The following is a 22725-nucleotide window of genomic DNA, read 5'->3' as shown; positions in this document are numbered from 1 at the left end:
AGGTGCTGAGAAGTGCTTGGGGCAGAATCACTGCCAGCCCATGGCACAGGAACCTCTGGCTGCAGGACAATGCAGCTGCAGCTCCTGGATTGATCTCCTAAAGCTGGAACACCCCAATGCCTGCAGACTCTGTGAGTACATTCTCTGATTCTCTCTTGTGCAGAGCAGCCAGGGGTGCCCAGGGCTGTCCTGCAGAGCAGGCTCCTGCAGCCCAGGGCGCTGTGCTGGGGCAGGGACTCTGCTGCCTGCCAGGGACAGCTCTCAGCCAGCCCGGGGAGCTGCTCCCAGCACTGGGGAGAAGCTGTGGGGGGAAGGAGCCATCCTGAGCAGGGTAGGTGCTGCTGCTGAGACGGGCTGGGTGGGGCACGGCTGCTCCCAGCTCCACACCAGCCTGGGCACAGCTCCAGAGGGCACTGCCCAAAGAAGGTAAGCCTCGGATTGCTGGGAAGATCAGTAGCTTTCCTGTGAGTGTTTTCAATTTCCTGCTTGGAGAAGGATGGGAAAGTTGGGATTGTGACAAAAAGATTTTTCCATTTTATACATTTTTTTCATATATTTGTTGCTCTTTAAATTACTATTATATAGTTATAAATCTATAATTCTTACTTTACTAACCTCTTAATTAACTTGATTAAAGTACTATTATATATTTATATAACTGTAATCCTTCCTAAATTTAGGAAAGTTTCTATAGTACATTTGCTAATCTTAGTCTTAGATTTTAGAACAATAAGCTGACTGTCTAAATACATTCCTGAAATAGTGTATACTCTTATTATCAGCAAGAGGACCTACAAGAAGTACATTTTGTTTTTTGACCAGAATGTGAGCAGCCATAACAAAAAGTGAAGGCAAAGAAGCCCTTGGACCTATTCCAATGGGTTGACCCAGGGGTGTGTAACTGGGGCAACTAAACCTGCTATTGGATGTTCCGGTTAAATAACCTAATTAATCAATCTTAATAAATTGTTGAAATCAGGGTCTGGGTGTGCCCCATCCCCACTGGGACACCTGGAAGCTTCCAATAAATATCTGATTACTATTTTACTGTTCTAACACTGATGCAAGGGTTTTTTTCTCTTTTGATTACAGACAACAGGGGGATGAGAGAGGCAGAACAGGAATTGTAATCCCAGAATCACAGAACATTGTGAGCCAAAAGGGACACACAGGATCATCAAAAGAATGTTTGATCATTTACAGGGACTCCAGAACTGTAACTTTGGCTGGTCAGTCTCTCTTCTGGGAGCCTCCCAAAGGGCCCTCAGCCACTCCTGAGCCCTGGACAGCAGCAGCATCACCTCTGCAGGGCCCAGCAGGGCTCTCCTGAGCTGCCCTTGCCCACCTGCACACACAGCCTGCCCCAGCCAGGGCCCTGCACACAGGCAGGTTTCTGTAGGGCCGAGGCCAGGGCACACAGGGTGGGATGGGCTCTGTGAGCGCTGGCAGGGACAAGGCTCCTCTCAGGAGGGAATGTCCAGGCCCAGGGAGATGCTCAGGCAAGGAGAGGGGGCTGAAGAGAGCAGTGCTGGGGCAGGAGGGCACTGTTGGTGTGTGGGAAGTGCCGGGCACAGCTGGGCACAGGGAGCACTGTCCTGAGTGCCCGCCTGTCTCTGCCCTGCCCTCTCAGGCACAGCACCACAACATCTTCTCTTGTTTCTGCAATGCCCTGATATTGTCACTGTTATCTGCTGCTCTCAAGGAGGCTCTGACATTTGCAGCAGCTGAGTCAGGCACTGCCCTTGGCATTCCTGCCAGGCAGGGGTGTCCACGGGAATGGGGTGTCCAAGCTTCCCTGGGACCTGTGGGGCTGTGGGCAGAGCAGTCCATGGGAAAGGGGAATGAGCTGAGCCTCCTCCCTGAGATCCCATCATGGGCACAGCCAGGGATCTCCTTGCTGTGCCCTTCCAGGCTCTGAGCTGCCCTCCTGGGTGTCCCCACACACAGCCCTGGCTGTTCCTGGCACACTCAGCCAGCACAGCTGGAGCTCAGGCAGGGACCTGGGGGAAGGTTTTCCCAGAGCAGGAACAAGGGTGTTTGAGTCCGAGTGAGACAGGCTACAGGGCATGACACAGGTCTGGCTCAAAGCAGCCTCTCCTGACGTGTCACTGTCCTTTCTCCATGAACAGGTCCCCATGTGCAGCCCCCGCAAATGTCCAACAGCAGCTCCATCAGCCACTTCCTCCTGCTGGCATTGGCAGACACACGGCAGCTGCAGCTCCTGCACTTCTGCCTCTTGCTGGGCATCTCCCTGGCTGCCCTCCTGGGCAACAGCCTCATCATCAGCGCCGTAGCCTGCGGCCACCACCTGCACACGCCCATGTTCTTCTTCCTGCTCAACCTGGCCCTCAGCGACCTGGGCTCCATCTGCACCACTGTCCCCAAAGCCATGCACAATTCCCTCTGGGACACCACCACCATCTCCTACACAGGATGTGCTGCTCAGTTCTTTTCCTTTCTGTTCTTCATCTCAGCAGAGTATTTCCTCCTGACCATCATGTGCTATGACCGCTACGTGTCCATCTGCAAACCCCTGCACTACGGGACCCTCCTGGGCAGCAGAGCTTGTGCCCACATGGCAGCAGCTGCCTGGGCCAGTGGCTTTATCAATGGTCTCATGCACACGGCCAATACATTTTCCCTGCCCCTGTGCCATGGAAATGTCCTGGGTCAGTTCTTCTGTGAAATTCCCCAGATGCTCAAGCTCTCCTGCTCCAAATCCAACATCAGGGAACTTGGGTTTCTTGCTGTTAGTCTGTGTTTGGTATTTGGCTGTTTTGTGTTCATTGTTTTCTCCTATGTGCAGATCTTCAGGGCTGTGCTGAGGATCCCCTCTGAGCAGGGACAGCACAAAGCCTTTTCCACCTGCCTCCCTCACCTGGCCGTGCTCTCCCTGTTTATCAGCAGCTCATTTTTTAGCTACCTGAAGCCCCCCTCCATCTCCTTCCCATCCCTGGATCTGGCCCTGTCAGTTCTGTACTCAGTGGTGCCTGCAGCTCTGAACCCCTTCATCTACAGCCTGAGGAACCAGGAGCTCAAGGCTGCAGTGTGGAAACTGATGACTGAATAGGTTCAGAACATTAAACTGCTGGCTAATTTCTGCATATCACTTATAATAAAACCCCTCTTTGATACTTCTTGTTGATTCATTTTGAAGATTAATTTCCTTTGTTTTAATTTTTTCCTATAGAACAAAAAGAAATGTCATCCCTTATGCCATTTCTCATGTAGTTTCTCTCCACTTTCCCTGTGGCCACAGACTGTGACAATGAGGGACTGTGCTCTTGGTGAGATTAAAGGAAATAAAGGATCTCTCCCAGCATAGTTTTCCCCAGAGATCCCTCTATTCTTGCCTTCTCTGGAGCTGCAGCAGCAATGTCTGTGTGCAGAGCTGGGGCAGATCAGTGCTGGCACAGCAGCTGTGCCCAGCAGCAGCAGCAGCACTTGGTGTTGGCAGTGCTGCTGCCGTGGCCCTGCCCCGCTGCCCTGGTGGCCCTGGTGTTGCTGCAGGGCCTGAGTGCTCTCGGGGCCGGGCACAGTCCTGGGGGTGGCAGTGCCGGGGCTGCAGCAGGGACAGGCCATGGGCACTGCTGGGGCAGCGCTGACGCCTCAGGCCAGGCCCTGGGGGCTGCAGGCTCCTTGCCCAGGCTCTCTCAAGAACACGGCCAGGCCAATGCTCAGCACAGAAAAGCCCCAGGGGGAGCAGCCCCAGGCTGGCCGTGGGCAGGCTGGGGGCAAACAGCATGGCTGGGGCTCTGCAAGGGCCCTGGGGGAGACGGGAAGGAGCAGCAGAGCAGGGGCTGATCCATCCCCAGTCGCTGCACAGCCCAGGGCAGCGTCCCAGATCGTCCTCAAGGAGCTGCCAACAACATCCCCCCTCTGCAGCCCTGGCCTCTCCCCCAGCTCACACAGGTGCCCCATCCTTGCAGGCACAGCCACGGCAGCACTGGCTCAGGAGCCCCTGTTTGCATTGCACAGAGCAGGCAGGAGCACCCCCATGCTGCTTCTGTGGGGACATGAACCTGAGGGAGCACAAATGCCATCAGCCCCTGGGGCCAGCAAGGGCTGGGGGACTCCAGGGAAACCACTCAGCTTTGTCCTGGCCTCTGCAGTCAGCCAGAAAGTTTGTTCCCACCAGCTGGGAGTTTCCTGTGTCACTGCAGACGCTGTTGCTTCAGAGCCAGGGCTGCCTGGCAGCCACCCCCAAACTGCCCCAAGAATTTCCTTTGCTTCACTTTTGCTTTCCTTACCCATCCCTGATCCAGGTTTCTTCCTATTGTCCAGACCTGTTCCCTCCCCTGCAAACAGCCCATCCCTTTTTGCCCTTTCCTCTCTGGCCCCACTCCCCATTGCAGTTCCTGACTTGGCCCCATGGGACATCCCTTGGGGAGCAGGATCATCCTCCAAGTGCTGCAGGAATTGTCTGCAGGCTCCTGCAGTGCCTCAAGCTGCTCCCTTGCCAGAGGCACCCCAGGCCAGGGGGGCACATCTGGGCTGCTGTGTCTGCCTGTGGGGCTCCCTGTTCTGGGCAATGAGGAGGAGCTGCAGAGACTCTGCAGGACTGACAGGATGGGCTTTGGGGCTGGCAGGAGAAGCTGAGGCACCTGGGCTGCTGGAGCTTCTGAAGAGGAGGCCCAGGGCTCATCCTGCAACTGCTGCAAGGGTGGTTTCAGAAAATCACAGAATCAGCAAGGTTGGAAAAAACCTTGGAGATCATCAAGTCCAACCTGTGCCCTGACACCGCCTTGTCTCCCTGAGCCTCCGCTTCTCCAGGATAAACAGCCCCAGCTCCCTCAGCCGCTCCTCACAGTACTTGTGCTCCACACCCCTCCCCAGCCTTGTTGCTTTTCTGTGGACACGCTCCAGCCCTTCTATGCCCATCCTAAATGGGGGGGCCCAGAACTGGACACAGCACTTGAGGTGCTGCCCAACCAGTGCCCAGCACAGGGGAAGAATCACTGCCCTGCTCCTGCTGGCCACACCATTCCCTATCAGGCCAGGAGCCATTGGCCTTCTTGGCCACCTGGGCACACTGCTGACTCATGTCCAGCCTGCTGTCCATCAGTGCCCCCAGGTCCCTTTCTGCCTGGCTGCTGTCCAGCCACTCTGTCCCCAGCCTGTAGTGATGCAGGGGTTGTTGTGGCCCAAGTGCAGTACCTGGCACTAGGACTTGTTATACCTCACCTTGTTGGGTTTCTTTTTTGTAACTTCTCCGTCTGTCTCTGCAGGGGAGCAATCTACACAAATGCCATGTTAGCAATTTCCTCGGACCTGCTGTGATGGGGAATAAAAGCTGTAGCACCAGGAGCTGGTGGGTGTCTGACTGAAGCTCTTTGTTCTCTTTCCCAGCCAGGAAAGAGGTTGGGAGGTTCCTGCAATGGGTTAGTCCTCATTCCCAGCACTTCTTGGAGATCCTGGCTCTTCTACCTTTCCCAGCCCCGTGGTGCTGGCTTGGGCCACCCAGAGGTGCCAGCAGCCGTGGAGGGCGAGAGGCATTGCAAGAGGCTGCCTGGCTCCCAGCAGGAGCTGTGCTGTCAGATGTGTTAATTAATGGAGCTCTGGTAGATACTGGTGACAGTGGAGCCAGGACATGGTGCCAGTCTTGCTGCAATTCATACGTATCTGTGAGAATTTTAGTGCAGAGGGAATGCTGCTTTAAATACCCTCATTTCCTCTCCCACTCCCTTCTGGTCTGGCTTCAAGCAGCCTTGCTCCAGAGAGAAATTAAAATCTGCTTCCATTCCAGGATGTTTTTATTCTCCAGCATTTTTTCCTGCTTTTCTTCAGGGCTGGAAGTGAGTGTGTGCTTTGGTTGGTTTGCTGCCCTGAGCCAGCTCAGTCTCTCGAAAGCAGAGCCCTTTGTAAGAGGGAGGCTTCTGGAAGGGGACCCTCCCCTTTTCCAGTGCTGCTCATTGCCTTGGTGGCATGTGAGAGGCTCAGGGCAGTGGCCTGGGGCCTCCCTTGTGACAGTGCTGCCACAAGGAGTGGGCAAAAACTGTTCCATGGCTCTGACTGTGCCAGAGATGCTGCTGCCTCATCCTCCTTAACTCTGGAAGCAGGAGAAACTAATCTGCTGCATCAATCTATGAGTGAATTGGTCCTCTGGACTTGGAGCTTTTCTGCTTCTCTATCTCAGAGTTCTTCCATCAGCCCACATGAGCGACAGCTTTTGTGTAATTTGCCTGTGGAACCTGTGAGGAAAAAGCCCTGGATGTGACAGGACCTGGTGCTGCAGTACTCTGGGGCACAGCTAATTGTTTCCTTTTGGAGTTCTCTTGACCACGGATTTGTTAACAGGGTTCTGTTTCCTGCTGGTTGCCTTGATCAGATGTGCCCAGAGCGTGTGCAAGGAGGTTCCTCAGCACAGCTGAAGATTAAGACATAAGGAAGAATCCTAGTTTGAAAGGATGAGAGCAAAACCAAAATAAAAGGATGTTTTTAGCCCAAAGTTAGTGTGAATCAGCAGGTAGGAATCAGCTCTTCCCTGGATCCCTGTCCTTCCTGTGCCTGCAGTGCTGTGATCCATCAGCAGTCCTGGAATGCAGGAATATACATTATTTAGCTGCTATTAAGCTGGTTGTAACAGAGCTGCTAAAAGCCCTTGGTATTTGCCACATCCAAGTGAGATGAGTATTCACTCGGACTTTTTTAATGCCATCTGAAATTCCACTTGTGAAAAGTCACCCTTTCTGTCATTGCTTGACCTGTTTGGAAAAGCTGAGAGTCTCTACAAACAGCAGCACTGCAACAAGGCTATAATGCATCCTTGGAAAAACAGCCTGGAGCCCTCCAGGGATCTCACTGGGGAGCAGGCTCTGTGCAATATATTCCAATATCTCTAAGCAACAGCTTAATGTGTTGCCTTGTCTGCTTAAATAGCAGAGCTCCTCTGGCCTAAAAGCCTCAGCACCAGAGGCTTATGGAGTGCAAATTGCTGCTGAATGAATTTGCTGCTTTCTTCACTCTGGTTTCCCCTCCCTTTTCTGTTATAACAGTGAAATTACTCATCTTCACCTTAATATAATGTTTTAGAGAAATGGTCTAATATTTTGTATATGTTCATTGTAAAAAAGCCCAAACCAACAAAACAGATGAAATCTGTTTTCTGGAACAACATTTTCCCTTGCAATTACACAGAGCTGGCACCTTTCTCCACACTCTTTTGGCCAGCAGACATTGTGGAGTAGCAAGTTTACAACACCATCAACTATTGTAAGGAAAAGAGGGAAAAGCAGAAGGCCTGGTTTGAGCTTAGTGAAACTTGTTTCTGGCTTTGGACTGCAATAATTTATTACAGCTCTGTTTTACAATTAATACCAGCCTGACCTACTTAAATAGGACATCATAATTCTTGTGGCCATGTATGTGCTCATGAAAATTCAGTGCTAAGAGCATGAGCTGTGTTGGTTATGTCAGTGTGATGGAGAAAACTGTAAGGTGGATAACTAAGGTGAATTGAGTAGGAAATGGTGTGCTATAAAACTCATAATAAAAATAATTTAAAATGCAAAAGATAAAAGGAAAAGGGAAGGGATTACTGCAAGATGAGGTTTATGGCTGGTGCTCATCAGCACCCCATGCTCATGGCCATAGTGGGGATGCTTGAGCAAGTGAGGGAGGGACTGGATTCAGTGTGGGCCCCAGAAACAGCCCCAAGAGCAGTGACAGTCAGGAAATCCTGGCTCTTCTCTCTTTAAAATCTAATTTGAGCCCCAAAGCAAAGCCCCAAATATAATTCCTTGGGGAGGGAAGCTGTGAGGTCTTTGACTGGGGCTTTCACAGCATGCTGGGTAAATAAAGCTCCCATCAGAAATCATATTGGTGGAAACTATAGATAACCACACCAAAAAGAAGTTTTGCATGCTTGTGGAGGAGATGCAGAAAAAGCCAAGACATAAAGGTACACCTCTGTGTTTTCCACAGGGAATAATTTCTGAAGTGCAGAACTCACCAGGCCATGCAGGGCCTCCTGCCAAGGGGAATGATTTCAGACAAGTGCTGACTGCGTGGGAGAAGGTGTTTTGTGTTGGAGGGCTGCATTATCACTGAAGTTTTTCACTTCTAATACTTGGTAATATCAGTACCATTTTGTCAGTAAGGAGCACACTCAGTGCCTGAGACATCTCCATCTCCACCTGCTTCACAACTCCACTTGAAGGCAGATGAAAATTATTTCCTTGTAAATTACCTGTTTTCACCAAACTCTGCAAACTCTTAATGAGGCTCTTTGCCATGAATTTGATTTTCTATTTATTTTCTCCTTTTTTTTTTTTTTTTAATAAGAAGAATTGCTTTCTCCGTGCAAATGTTAAGTAATTTTTTCCCCACCTGGGATGTCAGGAGGTGCACATGCTGTACAGAAACACTCCCCAACTGCATCAATAACCTTTTTGTACTGCTGAGTGAGTCCTAGAAAACTGCAGAGCAGTTTTGTGTCTCTGCAGGTTACTTGGCAATCAATTCTCCATCTCTGATGTATCCTAATTTACAGTAAAGATGTGATGAACTCCTTCCTCTGCAATCAGAAGTTGGCAGTGCCCATTCTTCTGCAAATGTATGGGTTCAGCAGAATAATATCATAGGAACAGAGATGTTCTGCAGCATTCCTGCTTGGTTTGCTCCTTATTTGGTGGGGCAGACAGCAGCCTTCTACAGCCCTAACAAGGGTAGGGAATTTTCTGGACTGGAAAGAAAAGCATCCGTGAGAGAGGCAGAATGTGATGCTGTTACCCACGGCTGGTGTTGCCACCTCTGTTGTCAAATTTCCCTCCCTTGCTGCCCTGGGGCATCTGAGTAATGGGTGGTTTGTAGTGATGTTCTCCTTATTGAAATCAGTCAAGAGTTTGTGGACTTATTTCCAGCATGAAAACAAACCCTGTTTTGCTGGTTGTATGAGGGAAAAAATTATTTCAGGCAGAGAGAGGAAGAAAGAGGTGAGAGACCGCTGAATTTTCTCCATCTGGCTGCAGGGAGGGAGAACAGTTGTGGTGTGGAGATGCGTTGTTAATGCAAAAGCAACAAAAAGCAACCCAAATAGTGAGTGAGCATCACTTGAGCTGCACCTCTGCCAGTTAGGGATGGATCCCTCCTGCTCCTTCCCATGCCTGAGGCGCCTGTGTGGGGCTGGTTGTCCCTGTCATTTACCTTTCAATTGCACAACAAACAACAAGTTTCTTGGAAAACAGTTGGCTTTTCAGACTCTCCCGGGCATTCAAGTGAGTCCAGAAGATGTGGGGATGAGCTGATAAGTGGCTTTGGATGGTCTTGGCTGTTGGGTGTTGCTGTGTTTCCTGATGCTCCAAAGCAATCCCTGGCACGCTGCTTTTGTGAAAGGCAGAACAGCTTAAGAGAAAAATGTGCCTGAAATTACCTGTTTTGGGGAAATGCAATCACTGCAAATTTTCTGCTAGGAACTGCTTGTGAACAAAGATGGAGCCTGAATGAGGGATCTGCCCTTGTGGGGGTGCCTTACACTGACACAAAGCTCTCTGTGCCTCTCCAGAGGGTTGTCACCCTACAGAAAGTTGTCACTTGAGGAATCTCCTGGCAGGGCAGGGAGGGGGATTTGACTTCACAGCTGCATGGCTGGGAAAAACAACGAGGCAAATTCTCCTTTTCTGGCCAGGAAAGCCAGGGTGTGTGCCTGCTGTGTTCCACGAGGAGGAAATCAATTGCTGAGGGATTTCTGCTGGGAGATTTGTGCTTTATGAAATTCATGCCAGGGGCAGAGGACTGGGGAGCTGCCAACGATAGCACTGTCTTCCTCCCCTCTGCTGCTTTAATTGTTTGTAATGATTTAATAAAAAGCACTGTTCTTCCCTGCAGCAAACATAGGCATGTGGCATTTTATTATCTTTATTAGGGCCCCTGTTTGGAATTTCTTTGCTGTATTTCCTTCTTTGCAGAATTGGTCCAAAACTTGGAGGAGTTGGTGTGAGAACTGGACTTTGTGCTGTCAACATTCTGAGTGTTGAGCCAGTGCTGAATCTGTGCAACTATATGGGAATGAAATAAATGACATGATTTAAACAAGGAAATGCTCCTGGCTTAGGCATTTTATCTGCACAAATGCACACTAGGAGAGGAAGAGAAAATCAGGTACAAGCTCCCCGTACTTACAGAAGAATGAATGGAAGTAACTTCCTGTTTAGGCTGGAAATTAGGAGAACATTTGTACCCATCAGAAGGGTGTTGAACTGGAGCAGCTGCCTAGTGACAACAGACAAGTGGAGAAGTGAAACCCTAAATTAAAGGCTTTGAGTGTGGAGTTTTTTGGATGTTGGGGTCTTCAGAAGCAGATCTTGTGAGTCCCATGGGCCATGCAGGCGGCTTCCCAGGGGAGCATCTCTGTCCTGTGCCAGGGACCTGCTGCCCTGGTCCCACAGAGTGATTTGGGGGGTACCTGATGGCCCAGCAGAGCTTGGGGAAATGCCTCAATGTTTGTTGGATTTGAATGGTATTTGGGTCAAACTGAGTTTCTCCTCTGAGGGATGGAGTCTTGAGCTCTCAGAGGTTTTGCTTGAACACTTCTTTAATCAGTCCCCCACCCCAAAAACCCCCAGCAGATCCCTGCTCCTCCCTCTCTGTGTCTCCCACAGCTGTGATCCTCAGAGCTTTTCCCTTACACTAAAAGAACTGGAAATTGGCTGGGATTTGTTGCCTCTTGGCAACAAAATTGTCTCCTATTGTGCAGCTCAGGGGGAAGGAACCTCTTCCTCCCTTCAGTTTTCTGCAACAAAGTGTTTTGTTCCTCTTTGTGAAGAACTAGGAAGAAACACTTCTTTTTAAGATGAGGGAGCCCAATTCAATTCCCTTATCATTTTGAGCAAAATAGCCAAGTTATTTATGTTGAAAGTCACTCCAAAATTTTGAAGAGACCTTTTTAGAAAATATTTCTCTTGGTGACTGATTACGAGTGGGTATGGGAAGAAACTCTTTGCCTTCAACCACTCAAAGCAGTAATTTCTTCCCAAAGAGTAGATGTAATTTCATTTGCTGGGTGAAAAAAAATAAGTAGTAGTGGACCAAAGGAGCTTCAAGCTGATCTCCATTTGCTGTCAATGACTGAATTAAATGCACAGGGTTCTTATCAGCTCTGCCAGACAAAACATTGCTTTTGGGTTATTGGAGGTTTTGTTGGAAGTCTTTGTAGCATGAACAGTTCATGGACTTATCTCTGCTGGCTTCAGTCATTCCTGCTGTCCGTCATATCTTGCTATTATAAGGCAGCTCTTTTCATTATGTTGTCTTTTAATTCAGATATCTGAGCCTTTTTCTACTTCTAGTCCCAGTTTTCAGGAGGACAAACATTTTCTTATCTGTGAGTGTATTCAGTGGTGGCCACACAAGTGAAGGCAAAGAGCTGGCAGGTGATATTTTATGAAACTTTCTATAGTGGGAAAAACTCAGCATTCAATTTCCATCTCCTTAGAAATCTTTATTTCTTTTCTTGTCTCTTGTGCACCTTGTGGCTGGTCTGAGTTTAGTGCTTGGAAATGCAATTCTATGGATCCCAATTCTTTTGAGAGAGAATAATCTTGTACACAAAGCCAAATAAATTGAACTTTTCAATATCAGAGGCAGTTTGACATCCAGGCTTGGGGACCTGGCAGTGGTTAGTGCCTGGCCAGACTCAGAACACAGAGTTCGTCTGATTTATGTGACATTTCATTCATTGGAGACAAAGTAAAATTGCCTTTTATTTGATCAGCACTAAAAATCCATCTGAAGCTGATTGCCAAGAATTGCTGCTGAGTGATGGGATTAACCCCTGCAATGGCACCATGAAATGAAAGACTGGGAGAGGAATATTAAACAATGACATTTCCAACCATGTGCAGGCCCTAGTGTTCTGCTCTTGGCTTGGTGCTGTCAAAGGGGCAGCTTTTGATGGTTTTAGAGGCACTAATCTGGGCAGTGAAATGCACCTCAGGCACCAACTGCATCTCTGGTGTCTGCAAGTGCCTTTATCTCCCTTCATGCTCCTCAGAACCAAAATCCTGCAAGGACCAAGTGAATCTGAGACTTTGGAAAGGCCCAATCGTGACAGATTTTGGTGAGATTTGAGTCAGGAGATGGAAGCAGCAGCAGAAGGTGCTGTAATCTTCATCCCTACGCTCTCCTGCATGCTGGTGCAGTGTAAAGGAGGCAGGGATTCCATAAAGCACCTTCTGTAGCTCCTGAGGGAAAACCAGTGGCAAGTTCTTTAATTTCTTAGAGTTTCAGGCATGTTTGGCTGTGCTGCACCTCGGGGCCAGGCTCTGCCTCTCTCTGCTCCAGCTGGTGCTTCCAAACTGCCCTCTGTGATTTTTATTTGCAAACCACCTCTCTGACCAGCTTCCACTTTGCTTTAAAAATTCAGCACCACGTTTGTGGCTGAACAGGTCCCAGAGCTGGGGAGGAGGATTTGAGATGCAATTTGCATGACAGAGTTGTTACAGAGGGGGAAATGTCACATTCCTCCTGTGCCTGGAGCTGCTAATCTTGTTCTGAACACTGAAAACCTCTTCAGCTGCTCTCATTATACCTCAATTTGATTACTGCTTTGATTTCACATCTCTTTCATGCAGGCTTTTCCTCTCTCCTTAGCTGGAATAGTCAGGCCTGAGGAGAGAAATTTTGTTGAGCCTTGGGACAGTTCCCATATATCCCTGCTCCTAAAGCTGCTTTGAATTATCTTGGGAACATGAGCATGAGATAAACTGGCAGGACTTTAGTGAGAGGAAAAGTAAGGCACAGAGGCCAAAGTGTAAATGCAGAGTCTGGGGACTCTGTTGTGGGGATCTGAGCCCTGCAAACTCATGTTGTTCTCTATGAATGGCTGATTCCTTCTGTATCTCCTCCTGAAATTCTGAGCACCAGGGCTGGTGCTGGAACTGCAGCCACACAAACTCCCCATGGATCTGTGTGGGACTCAGTGGGAATCATTGATTTGCTGCTTTTGATGAAAAGTTGTGACATGAACCTCAGTGTCAGGGAGGTGACAGATTAATGCTGCTGCTGCCAGATGGTGCCCACACACCGTGTCTGGAGACAGCTCTGGAGAAGATGAAGAAAAACCAGGATTAAATCCCACGTGCTACTGAGCTCTATCAGAAACTGCTTAGAGTGAAGTCTGTGAAGTGACTGGGGAGAGCTGGGTGAAAGGGACAGCTCTGAGAAATGCGTGGTACATCAGGGATGTCCTAATACTGATCTTTGCACAGAGATGAAAAAGTATCAGTTTCAATGGCCTGAATGTCTGGTTCTGGAAATTCTGCATTGCACAAGATGTGCTGAGCTCATCTGGCTCTGAAATATCATCTCTGCACCTTAGCCAGGAACAGCATCAGAGTTCTGAACAGATTCATCAAAATCAGTCATAAGCCAGAAGCAAAACCTTGGCAATACACATCTGTGGCAGGTGAGGAGACCAAAAGCTTCCATTCTTGTTCTTGCAGAATGAATTCAGCAATAAAATAATCCTCTCTCTTGGCATTAAAATACTTTAGTTTCAGCTCTGCTCCAGACTATCAGTATCAAGGATTTCTCAGGGTGCTTGGGGGTAGGTTCACCCCCTGGAGCTCTCTGCAGGTTGATGCTAATTCCAGATGTTCCCTCAGGTTCAGATGTTTTGCTGCCTGAGCAGAGTGTGCAGAACAGGGATTACAAGCACTGGCATTTGCTGTGCTAGAAAGTGCAAGGGACACATTCGTGCCAATTAACGTCACACCTTGAACTAGAAAGATCAATTCTTGTTGTGCTCGCCAGAGTCTGGGGAGAGAGGGGGTTTCCAAAGGAAATCTTGGTCCATGTAGGGCTGAGGCTCCCTCCAGGCTGGCTCCAGCCCCTCAGGGTGCCCAGGAGCAGGGCTTGCCCACAGCCCAGTGCTCCCTCCTTAGCCCTGGGGCTGCCCAGGGAAGAGGCATGGCTGAGGCTCTGCAGGAGCACACAGGCTCAGCCCTGCTCCAACATGGGATCCATGGGCCAGGGCACGCTGGGCTTTGCCCCTACAGCTCCCAAGTGTTTCCAGAGAAACTGCAAGGAGAGGCTCACCTCTGTCAGTGGGACCCCTCTGTGCACAGGGACCCCCACTCCTGGGGTGGCTGTGCCAGGGACCCCCAGTCCTGGCGACCTGGAGCAACTGGAAACAACCACTTTGCAAAATGCTGCCTGTGCCTGAAGCAAATGCAAGGAGAACTGGGGTGTGAAAAGTAAAATTTGTTTATTACAGAAGAACAGCAGCAAAAATACAGCATGTATTTACATTGTAAGAACATTTGTAACAACAACAATCGATAGAACATATATACATAAAAACCTACCTAACAAAACTATGTGAAACGTATTTACAGAAGTCCAAAATAGCCGTAAAATCTATATTCTAAAGAACAACAACAAACTGTAGAACATATATACACATGGGTGGTGTCTCTGTCTGTGATGTCCATCGCACCTGGAAGAAAAGCAAATGCCACGGTCACTCCAGTCAGGCACAGAGGGCTCCTGCATGTGCCCCCAGGCTGGCACATGCTGGCCCAGCAGCAGGACTCTGCTACCAGAACTGAGCCTGGCTGGGTCTGGCATGGAGCTTGTGTGGAGCAAAGCAGGCACAGGACAGGCTGTGGATGGCCACCAGAATCCAGTGCCCTGGGTACAATGTCCCTGAGCAGGGAGCACCCAGCCCAGCCCCAGCCTGGCAGCAGGAGACCCACTCTGCTTGTCTTGCTGATGGCATTGCTCTTCATGCCAAGATCAGGGCCTCTTCCTCACCTTTTTAATCAATGTCCATGTCCTCAATGGACTCTTCCATATCCACATCCATCTCTTCTTCCTCAGTCGCATCCACATCCATCTCTTCTTCATCATCCTCATCCAGGTCCATCACTTCCTCTCCAGGGTCTTCTATTTCCATGTCCTCCTCCATATCAGTCTTGGTATCTACCTCCATCTCCTCCTCCATATCAATCTTGGCATCTACCTTCATCTCCTCCTCTCTGTCTGGGACAGCCTGCAGAGGTAGCAAAACCTCAGAGTGGGGTCCCTGTCCCACTCCATCCCCAGAGAGCTCCAGCCCACCCGGGCAGGTGGGGGGTGTCCACCTCCATGGAATGGCACCATACCTTCTTCAGAACAAAGGGGAGCATCCTGCAGGGCTGGATGATGAAATCCAGGCACTCAGGAGTTGTCAGGAATGATGGGGGGATCGGGGGGATAAGAAGAGTGAAAGGAGAGGGCAGGAGCAAGGTGCAGAGCGTGTCAACACAGCGGCCAAGGGTTGTGTTGTGCCCTTTGCTGGGCGCTGGACGTTCCAGCTGGAGCGTGGGCTGTGACATCACAGTTCCCAGGCTCCATCTGAAGTGGACACTGGAGACCATGGAATGATGGAGTCCCTGAACGGTTGGGCTTGCAAGGGAGCCTGAAGAACAACATCTTGTTCCCAGCTGAGCAGTCTTCCCCCAGAGCGTGCTGCTCAGAGCCCTGTTGCCAAGGATGGGGCATGCACAGCCTCTGTGCACAGCCTGGGCCAGTGCCCCACCACCCCCAGTGGAAAAGAGCAGCTTCCTTAGATGCAGCTTCAATCAACCTGCTGCAGTTGAAAGCCATCCCCCCTTGTCCTGTCACCACAGGCCCTGCTGAACACTCTGTCCCCTTCCAGTCCTGCACAGCCACAGGGAGGCCTCCCAGTGTCTCCTCTCTCCAGGCTGAGCATCCCCAGCCCCACTTGCCCAGCAGTCAGTCACATCAGGGCCAGTCAAGGCTGCAGGGTAGCAAATAGCATCAGGAACTGAGAGATGCAAGCTTTAGACCCAGGTTTGACTCTAAATGAACAAAATTAATAACAGTGGAGGGGAAGATGGTGGGACACTGGTTCTGTTCTAACTGGTGATTTATTTTTCTTCTTTTCTGTCATGCTGCCCCAGGTTTTTCTGTTTGGAAGGAAGCTTGGCACAATATCCATTGTCTTCTCCATTTGTGAAAGACCAAGCGGAGTCTGGGCAGGCTGATATGCAGAGCAAAACCTGAAAATATACTAGTGATCCTGAGCCTGGGGGATGGAGCTAAACTTAGCCAATAGGAATTTCTGGAAAGCTGATCCTGGTTTACATTATCTTGAGTTTGGCTTTGCCAACTTCACCAGTCTTTTATGAAAAAGCAAACAAAAAACTCAAACCAAATCAGACAAAAACCCAAACAAACAAACAAACATACAAAACCATGCAGCAAACCAATCCAACAAATAGATAAAAAACGCCAAATAAAACCAAAGGAAATGAAGAGTTAGTATTAGTTGCAAGGATAGCACAGCAGGCAAATGGCTGCTTGCCACAGGATCACCATCAAAAGCCACATAGAACAGCTGCTCCAAAATATACCCAACAGGAGAAAAAGAAAAAGTGATGCATGGCAACTTTGGGGGCAGCTCCACATTCAGGTGAAGGATGAGCACGCAGTGGTACAGATCCAGCATTGCCCACCCTCCAGGCTGCTGTTTGCTCCTGATGAAAGCCCCTTGCAGGACTGTGGCCCCTCTCACTGCAGTGTCAGTCACTCCCAGAGCTCTCAGCTGAGCCACTGGCATTTCCAGAGTGACATCCAGCCGCAATCCTACTGCCTGCTGAGCATCTGTGGAAGATCCTGAGCATCTTCATTCCTAGGACCACAAAACAGCTCAGGATTTCTCTGAACTGGCTTTCAAGGGGGGGGTTTCCATATCCCTGTGAGATCTGTTCATCCCTCAACATGTATGACTTGATGTACAATGATGTATTTGGGTTCCTTCCTTAGTTCCTCCTGTGTGCCAGTGAGAAACCATCCATGGGAATGGAGGATGTTGTGTGCAGGGCAATGTATTCCTGGCTTGCCATTTTGCTTCACTGTCACTCAGCTGAACATAGTCCTTATCTAAGAAGGACTCAGAAGAAATGGGTAGGAATTTTGTCTCTGAGAGGAGCAGAAAGCATATTTTCTACACCACATTCCCAGCAGATGCCCTTTCCCTGGCAGAACAGTGATTGCCATTCATCATCCTGGGAAGAATGGGAAGACCCATTCAGAGATCCCAGGTTCAGCTGGCCTTTGGCTTTGTGGGCCTCATTTCACATGTCCAGTTTCAAGGGCCTGTAGAAGAGCCACATGTTTGCCTTGCTACCCAGAAGTGCTGTAGTTATTCCCAGGAAAACAAACAAAAATTGGCCATCCTGTGCTGTGGTAGATATCCCATCACAATTGTGACTCTGTGAGCAAAGGCAACCAGTGCTTTTTGGGGCTGTAACAGCTGAGAGTATGGCAGAGCAGGTTGGATATTCTTTTTAGAGTCCTGAAAACATTGTTCCCAAAACAATCTTTCTCTTCTGTCTTCTGTCATCAACTGTGGAACAGAGAAAATGGAAAAGAGCTGAGTTTTGTTTAAATTGGCTTTATTTTTAAGTCTTCAAATAGTGTCAGTTCAATGCATGATACTTTAGAAATTGGATTAGTAGCACCTATTTCATCCCATCAGATAGGTGGGATTGAAGACTTCCAACAACAGAAACGCTGGATGTGCGTGAGCTCAGTTTTCCACCCCTCACACAAGTAACTTGCTGTACTATTTTCAGCAGCCTCAGCCAGATCTATTAAAATACTGCTCCAAACAACAACAGAATGAAAATGTTCCACAAATGGGGAAAAACAAGACAAGTGGGCAGCAGCCCTTTCTGAAGAGCTTGTGTTGATTTTGCCAAGTCAGATGCAAACAAGGTTTGCCATATTTCTTTCCTAGAAAAATGCAATTGAATGTAATTTCTATGCTATTGGGTAGAAATCAATCTCTGAGGCTGCTAAGTTGGGTATGATTTTAGACCTGGGAGAAGCAAAACAGGTTCCAGAGAAGCTGTGGTTGTGTCACCCTTGGAAGTGTTCAAGGCCAGGTTGGATGGGGCTTGGAGCAACCTGATCTAGGGGAAGGTGTGCTGAGTCTGGTGAGTCCATGAAAAGAAACTTTTGGTTTTCCTGAAATGCTGCCTTTGCAAGGGGAGGTCACAACTATCCCACATAGTTTGAAATGCCCTGAGCAGAACCCAGCTGTGCTTTCTCACAGGTGATGAGGGATTTTCATTTGTATTTTATGGGGGATTTTCACAGGGCAGAGCAAGAGCAGCTGAATGTGTTTGACAGGCAAAGAGGGCCAGTGTGGCAGCAACTGAATTCAATGGAGCTTTTCCTTCTGTGATCCTGTACAACCTGAGGCACTCTGGGGCTCTTGAACCTGGCAGCTGGGCAAGTTAATCATTGGAACAAGTGATGAATTAACCTGCTCCACTCTCCTTAGCATGGATGTGATGAGCCTTAAGTAAAGCCAGGAGCACTTGCCAGGATGGGAGCTTGTTCTTTGCCAGGGAGGAGGGAGAAAATATTGCTTGGAGTAAATAAAGCAACTCTGCTTCCCCAGGAAGATGAAAAAAAGGAATTAAACATGTGAATGCTGCATGGAATAATTTGCACAAGGCTATATCTCGTCTGCTATGCAGGAATGTTCCAAATCAACCATGATTCTCCCGACCTTCATTTTTCTAGGTTTCCACCACACAATACATGAGACTCTCACTTGAAAAAACCAAAACACCTTGTGGGGAGGCATTATTTCCTTTCTTCAGGCTGCCTCTTTCTTTTGTTCCTTCCAGAGCTCTCACTTCATTTCTGCTGTTGTTTGGAGCACGTGCTTACATCCTTGCTGATCCCCTGGGCTTCTTTTGGCTCTGGGTGTCACGGACACTATTAATGGTGGGTTTTTTCCCCTCCATCTTCTTCTGTTTCTTCATGTGGTTTACCTTCATTTACCTGCTGGAGTGATGGATTTTTCTCACCTTTTATTACTCAGTGCTTTTTCTTCATTCTCTAATACCAACTTCTCACTTGCCCTGTGGCTGTTAGGTGCCAGTTATGGGAGCATGAATTCTTTCTCTAGTGCTTGTCTGAGCTTTCTCAGGGAGCTGAGAGCTCTTTGGGGTTCAACTTGACTCACTTCAGCGCCTTCCTTGCTGCTGCCTGTGTACTTGAACACTTGAAGGGAATAAAGTCTCAGTGTGGAGATGACAGTTGTGAAATGATGGCCCTTTTGGAGAAGACAAGAATGCTATTGTCAATCTTTTCAAGGATAAATGGAGCACCTGGTTTTGGGAGAAACAGGCTCAGCTCAGCGCAGAGGTGGCTGTTGCAGGTGCCCAGGTTTGGAGGGAAGGCTGCAGCTCCTGGGGGTGTGTTGGTGTGGGGCTATAAGGTTTGTGCTGGGTCCCTGGAGCAGTGGGAACATCCCACGGGGAGATGCACATCAGGAAATGGGTGCAGAAAGGGCCTGAAGTGTGACCAGCTTTGGTGAAGGGTTCCACAGGAAATAATATTTTTGCTGAGATTTTGGACAATTTGAGGCTCCTTCTCATGTCCTTTGCCCGATGAACATTCCCCCTTTGCAAGAGCTTGGGGAATGCAGAGCTCACACAATGAAAATCCCTGATCATTATATCTTTTTTCTATCCTTTGATGTTGTCATGCCAGCAGGAGTCAGAGGAAGAGAATATGTGTGACCTGCCTGGCTTTAACAATGAGCCAGGAACAATGACATGGTGAAGCTGGTCAGAGGAGCATCTGAAAAGTGTGTGGTACGTCAGTGATGTCCTACTACTGATCTTTGCACAGAGATGAAAAAGTATCAGTTTGCATGGCCTGAATGTCTGGCTCTGGACATTCTGCATTGCACAAGATGTGCTGAGCTCATCTGGCTCTGAAATATCATCTCTGCACCTTAGCCAGGAACAGCATCAGAGTTCTGAACAGATTCATCAAAATCAGTCATAACCCAGAGGCAAACCTTGGCAATACACATCGCTGGCTGGTGAGGAGAACAAATGCTTCCATTTTTGTTCTTGCAGAATGAATTCAGCAATAAAATAATCCTCTCTCTTGGCATTAAAATACTTTAGTTTCAGCTCTGCCCCAGACTATCAGTGTCAAGTATTTCTCTGGGTGCCTGGGGGTAGGTTCTCCCCCTGGAGCTCTCTGGAGGTTGGTGCTAATGCCAGATGTTCCCTCAGCTTCAGATGTTTTGCTGCCTGAGCAGAGAGTGCAGAACAGGGATTACAAGCACTGGCATTTGCTGTGCTAGAAAGTGCAAGGGACACATTTGTGCCCATTAATGTCACACCTTGAACTAGGAAAATCAATTCTTGTTGTGCTCAGCAGAGTCTGGGGACAGAGGGGGTTTCCAAAGGAAATCTTGGTCCATGTAGGGCTGAGGCTCCCTCCAGGCTGGCTCCAGCCCCTCAGGGTGCCCAGGAGCAGGGCTTGCCCACAGCCCAGTGCTCCCTCCTTAGCCCTGGCGCTGCCCAGGGAAGAGCCATGGCTGAGGCTCTGCAGGAGCACACAGGCTCAGCCCTGCTCCAACATGGGATCCATGGGCCAGGGCACGCTGGGCTTTGCCCCTGGTGTTCCCAAGTGTGTCCAGATAAACTGCAAAGAGAGGCTCACCTCTGTCAGGGGAACCCCTCTGTACACAGGGACCCCCACTCCTGGGGTGGCTGTGCCATGGACCCCCAGTCCTGGCGACATGGAGCAAGTGGAAAAAACCACTTTGCAAAATGCTGACTGTGCCTGAAGCAAATGCAAAGAGAACCGAGGTGTGAAAAGTAAAATTTGTTTATTACAGAAGAACAGTAGCAAAAATACAGAACATATTTACATTGTAAGAATATGTGCAACAACAACAACAATCGATAGAACATATATACATAAGAAACTATCTAAAAAAAAAAAAAAAAAGAAAACATATTTACAGAAGACAAAAAGCCCTAAAACCTATATCCTAAGGACAACATCAAAGTCTAAAACGTATGTACAAAAGGGTGGCATCTCTGTCCATGATGTCCACTGGTCCTGGAAGAAAAGCAAATGCCACGGTCACTCCAGTCAGGCACAGAGGGCTCCTGCATGTGCCCCCAGGCTGGCACATGCTGGCCCAGCAGCAGGACTCTGCTACCAGAACTGAGCCTGGCTGGGTCTGGCATGGAGCTTGTGTGGAGCAAAGCAGGCACAGGAATGGCTGTGGATGGCCACCAGAATCCAGTGCCCTGGGTACAATGTCCCTGAGCAGGGAGCACCCAGCCCAGCCCCAGCCTGGCAGCAGGAGACCCACTCTGCCTGTCCTGCTGCTGGCATTGCGCTTCAGCCCAAGATCATGGCCTCTTCCTCACCTTTTAATCAATGTCCATGTCCTAAATGGACTCTTCCATATCCACTTCCATCTCCTCTTCCACCTCCACCTCCACCTCCATCTCCTCCTCTCCAGTGCCTTCGCACTCTGTCTCCATGTCCTCCACTCTATCAATCTCTGTATCCACCTCCATCTCCTCCTCTCTGTCTGGGACAGCCTGCAGAGGTAGCAAAATCTCAGAGTGGGCTCCCTGTCCCACTCCATCCCCACAGAGCTCCAACCCACCCGGGCAGGTGCGGGGTGTCCACCTCCATGGAATGGCACCATACCTTCCTCAGAACAAAGGGGAGCATCCTGCAGGGCTGGATGATGAAATCCAGGCACTCAGGAGCTGTCAGAAATGATCGGGGTATCGGGGGGATAAGAAGAGTGAAAGGCGAGGGCAGGAGCAAGGTGCAGAGCGTGTCAACACAGCGGCCAAGGGTTGTGTTGTGCCCTTTGCTGGGCGCTGGACGTTCCAGCTGGAGCGTGGGCTGTGACATCACAGTTCCCAGGCTCCATCTGAAGTGGACACTGGAGACCATGGAATGATGGAGTCCCTGAACGGTTGGGCTTGCAAGGGAGCCTGAAGAACAACATCTTGTTCCCAGCTGAGCAGTCTTCCCCCAGAGCAGGCTGCTCAGAGCCCTGTTGCCAAGGATGGGGCATGCACAGCCTCTGTGCACAGCCTGGGCCAGTGCCCCACCACCCCCAGTGGAAAAGAGCAGCTTCCTTAGATGCAGCTTCAATCAACCTGCTGCAGTTGAAAGCCATCCCCCCTTGTCCTTTCAGCACAGGCCCTGCTGAACACTCTGTCCCCTTCTTTCCTGCGGGACCCTTCCAGTCCTGCAGAGCCACAGGGAGGCCGCCCAGTGTCTCCTCTCTCCAGGCTGAGCATCCCCAGCCCCACTTGCCCAGCAGTCTGTCACATCAGGGCCAGTCAAGGATGCAGGGTAGCAAATAGCATCAGGAACTGAGAGATGCAAGCTTTAGACCCAGGTTTGCCTCTAAGTGTACAAATTAATAACAGTGGAAGGGAAGATGGTGGGACACTGGTTCTGTTCTAACTGGTGATTTATTTTTTCTTCTTTTCTGTCATGCTGACCCAGGTTTTTCAGTTTGAAAGGAAGCTTGGCAAAATGTCCATTGTCTTCTCCATTTGTGAAAGACCAAGCAGAGTCTGGGCAGGCTGATATGCAGAGCAAAACCTGAAAATATACTAGTGATCCTGAGCCTGGGGAATGCAGCTAAACTTTGCCAATAGGAATTTCTGGAAAGCTGATCCTGGTTTACATTATCTTGAGTTTGGCTTTACCAACTTCACCAGTCTTTTATGAAAAAGCAAACAAAAAACTCAAACCAAATCAGACAAAAACCCAAACAAACAAACAAACATACAAACCCATGCAGCAAACAAATCCAACAAATAGATAAAAAACGCCAAATAAAACCAAAGGAAATGAAGAGTTAGTATTAGATGTGAGGATAGCACAGCAGGCAAATGGCTGCTTGCCACAGGA

At 49.2% G+C, this 22725-nt stretch overlaps 1 protein-coding gene, 1 long non-coding RNA gene and 1 pseudogene across 2 annotated transcripts; all 3 read right to left on the bottom strand.

Moving 5' to 3' along the window:
* Positions 1-22725, bottom strand: part of LOC135306122 (zinc finger protein 11-like) — a 322458-nt pseudogene that overhangs the window by 146016 nt on the left and 153717 nt on the right.
* LOC135305662 (uncharacterized) lies at positions 14299-15248 on the bottom strand. Its single transcript, XM_064429408.1, has 3 exons — positions 15102-15248; positions 14752-14989; positions 14299-14434 (listed from the first exon to the last, which is right to left on the bottom strand). Exons 1-2 carry the CDS (start codon positions 15123-15125, stop codon positions 14756-14758), a joined length of 258 nt encoding a protein of 85 aa, XP_064285478.1. The 5' UTR covers positions 15126-15248; the 3' UTR covers positions 14299-14434; positions 14752-14755.
* On the bottom strand, positions 20678-21642 carry LOC135305736 (uncharacterized). The gene is made up of 3 exons (XR_010366720.1): positions 21496-21642; positions 21207-21383; positions 20678-20889 (listed from the first exon to the last, which is right to left on the bottom strand). It is a non-coding gene; the product is annotated as an uncharacterized LOC135305736 (long non-coding RNA).

Source organism: Passer domesticus, chromosome 8 (assembly GCF_036417665.1).
Source record: "Passer domesticus isolate bPasDom1 chromosome 8, bPasDom1.hap1, whole genome shotgun sequence".
Classification (NCBI taxonomy): Eukaryota; Metazoa; Chordata; class Aves; order Passeriformes; family Passeridae; genus Passer; species Passer domesticus.
Note: the sequence above shows the minus strand (reverse complement) of the source record. Positions and strands in the feature narration are given on the sequence as shown.

What these genes read in the sequence shown, in the direction of transcription:
- LOC135305662 (XM_064429408.1), bottom strand. Translation starts at nt 15,125, where the DNA reads ATGCTCCCCTTTGTTCTGAAGAAG. An exon ending in TCCCCTTTGTTCTGAAGAAG is followed by an intron (nt 14,990 to 15,101) that starts GTATGGTGCCAT and finishes CTACCTCTGCAG; the next exon opens with GCTGTCCCAGACAGAGAGGA.